Source organism: Piliocolobus tephrosceles, chromosome 9 (genome assembly GCF_002776525.5).
Source record: "Piliocolobus tephrosceles isolate RC106 chromosome 9, ASM277652v3, whole genome shotgun sequence".
Taxonomy (NCBI): domain Eukaryota; kingdom Metazoa; phylum Chordata; class Mammalia; order Primates; family Cercopithecidae; genus Piliocolobus; species Piliocolobus tephrosceles.
This window is the reverse complement of record NC_045442.1, coordinates 33,388,178-33,397,907: the sequence shown is the minus strand read 5'-3', so window position 1 is coordinate 33,397,907 and position 9,730 is coordinate 33,388,178. Positions and strand designations below refer to the sequence as shown.

The window sequence follows — 9,730 nt, the reverse complement described above, 5'->3', positions numbered from 1 at the left end:
AAAAAAAAAAAAAAAAAAAACCTCGGAATTCAAGTCAGGCAACCAATCGCTGAGTTGGATTCCTCTTTCTTCACTTGCTTGCATGTGTGGCCTTGAACAAGCTGTTCGACTTTTCTAAATCTTTCTGATTTGTAAAATGGTAGTGATAGGCAGAACCAACTTCACAGAGTCATTGGAAGCAGCCAGTGAGATAAAGTACATAACATAGCGCTAGGTGCATTGATAAATTATTCAATAAAGGTTTGTTGTTTGTGCTGTTAATAATGATGATGATGGTGGTAGTGGCTGTGATAAACTGAGGGCTTCCAGGGAAAGTACTTTATCTTAAAGGTCTGATGTCACTTAAAGGATGCTACTCAAATAACACTATCCCTATATGTGGAGCCAACTACAAATTTTGAAAGGTAATTTTATGTTATTTATTGATTTACTTTTAATTGACAAATAATCACTGCTTTTATTTTATTTTATTTTTGAGATGGAGTCTTGCTGCGTTACCCAGGCTACAGTGCAGTGGCATGATCTCGGTTCACTGCAACCTCCACCTCCCAGCTTCAAGCAATTCTCCTGCCTCAGCCTCCTGAGTAGCTAGGACTACAGGAGCGTGCCACCACACCCGGCTAATTTTTGCATTTTTAGTAGAGTCGGGGTTTTGCCATGCTGGCCAGCTGGTCTCGAACTCCTGATCTCAGGTGATCCACCCGCCTCAGCCTCCCGAAGTGCTGGGATTACAAGCATGAGCCACCGCACCCGGCCCACTCTGTATCTTTATGGGGTGCAATTGTGATGTTTCTTCAGATGTATACATCATGGAATGATCAAATCAGGCTAATTAACATATCCATCGCCTCAAATATTTCTTTGTGTTGAGAATATTTAAAATCCTCCCTTTTAGCTATTTTGAAAGATATAATACATTATTATTAACTGTGATCATGAAAGTTATTTTTTCCAAGTTTCCACAAGCAGCACTGAAAAGTTGTTTTTAATGCACTTTTTTAGATAAACTTTATTTATTTATTTATTTATGAGACAGAGTCTTTCTCTGTCGTCCAGGCTGGAGTGCAGTGGCATGATCTTGGCTCACTGCAACCTCCGCCTCCCAGGTTCAAGCGATTCTCCTGTCTCAGCCTCCTGAGTAGCTGGGATTACAGGTGCCCGCCATCACACCTGGCTAATTTTTGTGTTTTTAATAGAGATGGGGTTTCACCATGTTGGCCAGGCTGTTCTCGAACTCCTGGCTTCAGGCAATCCACCCGGTTCGGTCTCTCAAAGTGCTGGGATTACAGGCATGAGCCACCGCGCCCAGCCCACTTTATTTTTTTAGAGTAATTTTAGGTTCACAGAAAAATTGAATGAAAGGTGCAGAGATTTCCCATAGATGCCCTGCCCTCACATAAGTACAGCCTCCCCTGCCATCAACATCCAACACCAGAGTGGTACCTTTATTATACAATGGACCTACATTGACACATCATTGTTACCCAAAGTCCACAGTATATGTTAGGTTTTACTCTTGGTATTGTGCATTCTATGGGTTTTACATATAATGACAGGTATTCACTATACAGAGTAGTTTCACTGCCCTAAAAATCCTCTGTACTTTACCTATTCATCCTTCTCTTTCCCCAACTCTTAGAAACCACTGACAACTTTTAGTATCTCCATAGTTTTATCTTTTCCACCACGGCATATAGTTGGAATCACACAGTATGTAGCCTTTTCAGATCGACTTCTCTCTTGAAAGGTATTTTTTTAATGACCAGACTAGAAGACCAGGTGAGGGTTTTGAATTTCCACTAGATAATACAAAGATAACTACTACCAGTGATTGTGTTTGGTTCTTTATGCATGTTATCTCCAGAAGACAAATGTTATTATCCTTATTGGTAGAACAAGTGTTCAAGGTCACAAAGCCAGGAAGTAGAGGAGCTAGTATTTGAATCCAGTGCATCTGATTCCAATGTTTTTATGTTTTCATCATGCCACAGTGCTTACCTAGTAATAAACACGGGTTCTGGAGCATTTAAACCCAGTCACGGGAACTGACATGGAAAAGCATACTGGCACAGCTGCATATCCAACTGCATGTCACTCCAATTCTTAGAAAACAGCATCCTAATAGAGGATCGCAACAGCCACCTCGCTTGGTGCCAGCTTTCAGTCTTATAACTTGTATTCCCAATCCTTAGGCAGGAGAGCTCAGTCAGCATACTGACTAGCCAAATTAAGTGGATCTGGTTCAGTGTTTCTTTACCTTTTTTGCATTATCCGTCTCCCCAGGAGTCTCTTTAGACATTTTCTTCCTAATCACTCCCAATTCCAATACCGCAGACAGACTCTACATTTTCTTATGTACCGTGGCTCTTCGGAGGCCCAAAAACCATTGTAATATCTAAAGGATTGTTTTTGCCCTTGGAGAAACTATTTTTACACACTTGGGGGCTACATCATCCCCACTGAGAACGTATGGTCTAGATGCAGTTGGCCAGAGCTCAGGGAGGCTAACAGGGAGTTGAGACACCAGGGAGGTGAGGGCAGGATCTTGGAGAGCGCCGAAGTGGCCCTCCTGAGGCCATTCCAAGGCTCCATGTTGCCTGAAAATATGTCTGAAAGGAAAAAGCAGGTAGAGGCAGGGGCTAGAAAACTAGTATTAGTTTTATCTTACTAAATGTTGTGGGAATAATCAGAATGTGAAGGCCTCCTAATTCTGTTTCATAAAAAGTTCTTGTGTGGCCGGCACTTTGTGAGTGTGGACTTTAATTCTCAAGGCCCAAGGCAGTTAAATGGCACATTTTCAGGTAGTCTAACGATTTCAGGGTCTTTATTTAGAGCCCAATTCCATAGGACTTGGAGGTTTTCTGAGGTTTATAGGTATCAGATTAATTCTCCCTTCCTCACCCTCCACTGCTGGCTGGGTTTATGATGCCACATTTATAGTTTTATAGTGCCTGCTGTGACTTGAAGACAATAGGCACTATTTACCATGTGCCAGACAGACACTGTGCTAAGCATGTTAGTGAGCTATTTTATTTAACCTGCATAATAATCTTCTCAGGTGGGTCTGATCATTATCCAAGGATAAGAGAGGTTAGCAAACTTGCTCAGGATCACACAACTGATAATTGGGGAAGCACCAGATCTTGAACCCACAGAGTCGACTTCAGAGCCTCACTGCTTAACCAGCATGCTATACTGCCACCAGATTGACTCAGTGGACCTTGTAAGGCTTTTGTTTTTAAAAATCCCATGAATATCCTTAGCACAGGACTATTATCTCCCCTACTCAACTTTCCCAGAGATATTTCTGTGACCCAAGGTTTATATTTCTGTCCTCTCCTCAGGAGAACTTAAAATTTGTCATATCACTCTTATGCTTAAAACTCTTCAATAGCTCTCCCTGTACCCCTCAGAATAAAGTCCAAATTCTTTATCATGCCTTATAAGGCCCCTCATGATCAACCCCTTCTTATAAGGCCAACCTTGTTGTCTTTTGCCATTTTGCTTCTCAAACTCTCTGCTCCAGCCACGTTGATGCACTTTAACCAAACTGTGCCCTCTGTCCCTTTTGGGCCTTGGCACATGCTGTCCCCTCTTCCCGGAGAATTCCTTTTTATTCACCTCCCTTTCAAGGGGATAAATCCTCCATATCTCTCAGGTTTTAGCTCAGATATCACTTCTTCTGCATTTCCTCACAGATCCCCCAAATCTGGGTACAACAGAAATAATGGCATCGCAGTACTCTGTGCTGGTCAGATTGTCCGTGGCATATTTTGTCCAGTGCCAGGCATCACACAGATGAAGTCTGCAGGCAGGTAACCAGTATGGAGAATGCTCTGAAATTGTTTTCAATACATGCCAGGCACTGAGTTAATGATTTCATGGCTATTATCTCACAAAATCCTATTGGATTGGGTGAGTACAGATGAGGAAACTGAAATTCAAAGAAGTTAAGCAAATTGCTCGAGGGCCCTCAAATGGTGAATGGCAATGCATGATGTTTGACCAAACCTGTGCAAATTCAGAGCCCATGCCTTCAATCCCTGCATAATACTACCTCTGAAAACCATAGTATCATGACTAGATTAGTGATAAAATAGAAGTTATTTAACCTAGAGAACAGATGACCAAGAGCAAGCTATATTCACTCAAACAGTTGAAAGGTTGTCACTTCAGAGAGTAACAGGTACACATCAGTAGTTAGCTTAATAGAAGAAAGTTCTAAAAAGGAAGTGAGCCTCTGAGGGGAAAGGCCCAAGTATCTGTCATCTATGTGTTTCTCAGTCCAACGTCTGGCTCAGAGGAGGGGGCTCCATAAGAGGAAGGAAACAGAGCTGCCCAGTAGTAGAATGGGTTGCTCATGAAACGGTGACAGCCCCATTGACACTCCCCCAGTTGGGCTGGTTGGCCGCCTGACAGAGCGCCATGGGGAGGATCACAGAGAAAGGATTGCACGTATTCTGCATCGTAAAATTAGATGACCTCTAATGCCCCCGTCCACTCAAGGATTCTGTAATTATTGGACTAAGTCTATGACTCAGATTTGGGCAAGTCACAGACCATCCGGCAATGCATCAGTGCACTGAGATCTCAAAAAGCAGAGAACATGAGTGGATTGGACTCCTGGACTTCCAGAACCCAAGCTTCCACTCTTTCCAGCTCCATACAATGGAGTTAGAAATGGTTCACTGTAACTCTGGGGAGCTAGAAACAGTCCTGTTCGAGAGGCTAATCTGGAAAGAGAGATGTTTAAGTCATTTTAGAGAAAGGCTCTGCCTGTGGGTTTCAGCTGCTGTCATGGGATCTGAAAAAGGAGATGACTTCTCCTTGCTAGCAGATGGTTAGGACAAAAAAATCAATACATCAACAAATGAATTTCTGACAGCCATTTGCTGAAAGGAATTGAAAGGGCTCCACAAAATATACATTGGGCCAGCGTTGTTCCTCACGTGCACTGTGTCCTTTCACTCCCTGCTGAGTGGCCAGTGGCAAACACAGAGGACTGTCCCCTCTGTCCAGCATGGAGTGAGTTCCGATAGAGCACAGCCAGAACCAGTGCTTTCTGCCAGCTTTCCTAAAGGGCTCGCACAAATGTGGGTGGCTCAAAAAATAAGAAAACATTCCATCAACATTGATGTTATGAGACTCCCTGACTCCACTTTCAAAAGATTTGTGCACCCCGACAAGAACAGAGTATTCTGGAGCCTAGAACACCTAATAATGGGGGCACCTTAGTTGTATGGTCCAACCTACAGGTTTAATCAAAACACTACTCCACACACAACTATATTAACTAGGCAAACATCACTTGTGCAATTTTTGAAAGAAGTAATAAACCAAATACAAAGTGCTGTCATTACCTACAGGTCTAACAGCCTCTGTTTGGTCCAATTATATTATTATTTACAGTTCTTTGACACTATCTTTCCATAGTTGCCCTCCTATCTTTTCACTTGCTCCTCTCAACTTAGAGATCAAACCTTCTCAGTTTGTGTCTATAGCTAGAGCCTCAGTAAGCTTCCTCCAATGGTGCGTGGCATGGTGGTCTCTCACATGGGACCATCACCACTCCATGTGTGTCCTTCCCTCTCTTAGCAGGGATCTGAGATCTAAGGTCGCCTGAATCTTTTACTTCCTCTCTTTTTTCTTCCATTCTTTTACTGCCTCTAAAGAAACATGAACCAGATACAGTATAATAACTATGTGAAGCCCACCAAACTATTTTTCCAAACAGAAGGGAGTGGTTTTCCACTTTTTTTTTTTTTTTTTTTAAAGACAGAGTCTCGCTCTGTCCCCCAGGCTGGAGTGTAGTGGCGCGATCTTGGCTCACTGCAACCTCTGCCTCCCAGGTTCAAGCGATTCTCCTGCCTCAGCCTCCTGGGTAGCTGGGATTACAGGCACCTGCCACCCAGCTAATTTTTGTATTTTTAGTAGAGACAGGGTTTCACCATGTTGGCCAAGCTGGTCTCAAACTCCTGACCTCAGGTGATGTGCCCACCTCGCCCTCCCAAAGTGCTGGGATTACAAGCGTGAGCCACCGTGCCAGCCCACTCTCTACAGAAGGGTAAAAAATTTTCACCTTTCACCTTTTCAGCCAATAGAAAACACTGGCCACAAAGTGAACTTAAAAACTGGTTTCCCCTTGTAATTATTGACCAAACTGCCTTCCTCTTCTGACATATTCCTTTTAAACAAAATATCTTAAGCTGCAAAGGTAAATAGATGGGATTGGAATATTGTTATCTAAAGTTCCCGGATACAGCCTGCTTACACAGATAGATGCTGGCTCCACAGGTGTTACCCACAGGAATGTTTATACAGATGGAGCACACATAGATGTTTCTCACAGACAGAGGTACACAAACACAGATGCTACTCACATAGACAGATGTCCACCAGGAACACAATATATACCAACAGCTCCCGCAGGGTGGTCTTGACATAAACTTCCCGGTTCTCAGCTGTGTTCTCAGTCAGGGTTGTTCCCCAAAGTCCTAAGGGGCATGGGAGAGATGCCTGGGATCCTCAGTGGCAGTGTTCCTCCCAGTCATCCCCACCCATCTGTCCGTGGACTTTAGCCCCTTTCCACCCCTGCCCTTCCTTACACATCACCTTCATCCTTGGCTGAATCTGGCTACTCTACCCACACCCATGCTTGCCTTTCCCATCAACTCCCTGAGGTCGACAGAGGTGAAGGCCCTGGCTCGTAGAGAATGAAGGCATGGAAAGGAGGCACCTGTTCCAGGTGTAGTAGTCTAGGGCATCCTCATATCCACGTCCTCCCTCAACCCAGCTCCCACATACTCTTCTGGGTCCCCAGGTGATGACCATGCCAGGCTCCCCACAACCGGTAGACTGCTCAGCTGGTCTCTGTGTTCTGGGGCATGCAGCACTACTACAGGCAATTCACACACCCCAAAGTGACACTGAAAGGTCACCTCTTCTTCAGATCACATTCCACCCCCACCCCCTGTCCAAAAGCTTTTGGTGACTCCTTCTCCTGACTCTAATATCCCAGGGGAACCCTCCCCCTATCCGGTACCTCTGATGCCTCGACAGATATGGAGACAGCAGCTGGACACCTGAGTCCTGTGTGCCGTCTCCTGGGGTTCATCTTCAGGCTTCTTGGGTTGGGGCTGGAGGGGCCCTGTGCTGGAGATGGTGCAGACCCTCAGCGTCCCATGTGGTGAAGGGGGACCACTGTAGGCGGGGTTGTCCCAGGCTCCACTCCCCAGCTTTTGCAGCTCCTGCCCCTCAGGAATTTCCACAGCATTCATGGGGAATGAGGTAGGGGGGCCCGGTACCCCAGGTGCCCACTCTCAGCTGGAGGAAGAGGCAGCAGAGGCACAGCCCAGCCTAGCCAGCAGAGAGCAAAGGGAAGGGCGTCTGAGAGCAGCTGTTTCCACACAGCCTGGGCTCCTGCCTTTTGTAGGGGGATGTCTGTGCCCGCTGGGGAGGGAGCGGATGAGAGGACAGGGTGGGGAAGGACCATCAATCCTGTCAGGAGCTGTCTCTCCCTCTTGCTGCAAGCCCCAGGGACCAGCAGAAAGGGGAGGTGAGGGAACTGGAAGGTGGGGGTCTGAAGAGGAGAGAGAGGGGAATAGGAGGAGGATGTGGAACTGGAAGTGGAAGGAGAAACAGGAGGAAGAGGCGATGCTGGGGATGAAGGGGGCTGCTTGCAGATGTGCCTGGTGGAGAGAGGGCTCAGAAATCGGACAGAAGAGACAATCAAAGAGCAATGGGAGGAGCTGAGACGGGAGGGGAGCCGGGGCCTGTGCTGTGGGTCTGAGCTCATTCCCACTAAAAGCTCCTGAAAGTGCCGACATGGATTGGGGTGGGGACCGAGGCCGGGGAGGAAGGCTGAAGAGCGCTGCCCCCCTCCGAGGCTTTGCCCACCTCCCAGGCTCAGCCAATGGGTCTGAGGCTCCTGTCCTGTCTCACCTTGAGCTGTCCCCTGGTGGAGTAGAGACGGGCGGCTCCCCTCCCTCACTTCACCCTCTCAGTTGCGGGGAAAGGACAGGGGCAGGAGGAACCCCAGTCTCACATACTTCAGGGCGCTGAGGGGGCAGAGGAGAGGACCGCAGAGTCCTAAGTTGTCTATATTCCTTGTTCTGAGGCTTGTCTTTCCATGGCTTATGGGTGAGATACACCAAGAGAGGGGGTTCCTTTTTTTTTTTTTTTTTTATTTAGGAGCAAAACTGCAAATTTATTTTTGGTCCCTTAAGGTGTGGAGGAGAGGTCTATCGGCCTCCGGCAAGGGAGGCCGACAGAGTCCCCCAGGTGAAGCTCTCGGACGGAGTTCTGGCAGTCCCGACATCCCGACAGGAGTGGGGCTGGGAAGTCTGCCGAGAGGGGGTTCCTTAAGGGTGTGGGGCTCAGTATGGGAAAAAGGCTACGACCTGGTTGGGAGGCTGGATCAGAGAACAAACGACAAGGACAGTATGATGCAGGACTAAAGGGGAGTGGATATCTGGATCCAGCTGAGTTGGGAACCGTTTCCCATGGCTCTGCTTAGTCCTGGGCCTAGAATTGTAAGCTTGAGCACAAAATGGAACTACGCATGATATCAGGATTGATCTGCTTTCTTTATAACCGCAGGTCTCTGAATTAAAACTGTGGCATGGGCCCCCAAGCACATTCCTGCCTATGCCCTGCTCCAGCCTCCGATCACCTGCCCCAGCTCCCCTATAAGGCATGCATGATGCCCCAGAATGGGGCTGGTCCCACAGGTGGTGGTGGTCACCCTGCAGTTTCTCCTCCTTGAGGCTAGAGGAGAGACTTTCCTCTCCCAACTCCTGGCTCCCCACCTAGGGCTACTCACTGGCCTGAAGCCCCGCTTCACATTCAGTAAAACATCAGCCTTGTCAAAATAATCAGTCTTGAGTGTCCCTATAAAGAGATCTTGGCTGGGTGTGGTTGCCCACACCTGTAATCCCAGCACTCGGTGGGGCCAGGGCGGGAAGATCACTTGAGCTCAAGAGTTCAAGACCAGCCTGGGCAACATGGTGAAACACCGCCTCTACAAAAATAAATAAATAAATAAATAAATAAAAATAAAAATAAAAAAATTAGCCAGGCATGGGGTGTGTGCATGTAGTCCCAGCTACTCAGGTGGCTGGGGTGGTAGAACCACTTGAGCTGGGGAAGCTGAAGCATTGAGGCTGCAGTGAGCTGAAACCACACCACTGCACTCCAGCCTGGGCAACAGAGCAAGACCCTGTCTCAAGAAAAAAGAAAGATAACAAATGTTGGCGAGGCTGTGGAGAAAAGGAGCCCCTTGTATGCTTGGCTATATTGTAAATTAGTACAGACATCTTGGAAAACAGTATGGAGGTTCCTCAAAAAAACTAAAAATAAAATTACCATATGTTCCAGGAATCTCAAAGGAATTGAAATTAGTGTGTTGAATAGATGTCTCCTTTCCCATGTCCATTGCACGACTATTAACAATAGCCAAGATATGGAAACAATCTAAGTATCTATCAAAAGATGAATGGATTTAAAAGATGTGGTATATATGCACAATATAATATACTCAGCCTTGAAAAAAAAATACAGAAAATTCTGTCATTTACAACAACATTGACAAACCTAGAGAACATTATGTTAAGTGAAATAAGCCAGGCATAATGAGACAGATGCCCTATGCTCTCACTTATATGTGGAATCTAAAAAAATGGAACTCATAGAAGTAGAGAGTAGAGCAGTGATTACCAGAGGCTAGGGGGTG

At 46.3% G+C, this 9,730-nt stretch overlaps 1 protein-coding gene across 2 annotated transcripts in view; it reads right to left on the bottom strand.

The window, feature by feature from the left end:
- The window catches only part of PKD2L1 (polycystin 2 like 1, transient receptor potential cation channel), a 42,765-nt gene extending 35,106 nt beyond the window's left edge, over positions 1-7,659 (bottom strand). Inside the window, exons 1-2 of one of the 2 annotated variants that reach the window (XM_023206425.3) lie at positions 7,043-7,659; positions 6,381-6,494 (exon numbers count right to left, since the gene is read on the bottom strand). In XM_023206425.3, the coding sequence (XP_023062193.2) occupies positions 6,381-6,494; positions 7,043-7,277 (349 nt within the window). In that variant the 5' untranslated portion in view covers positions 7,278-7,659. Of the gene's footprint in view, positions 1-6,380; positions 6,517-7,042 lie in introns of both variants that reach the window. The other variant, XM_023206426.3, reaches the window with a different exon arrangement.
- Positions 7,660-9,730: the final 2,071 nt, after the last annotated feature.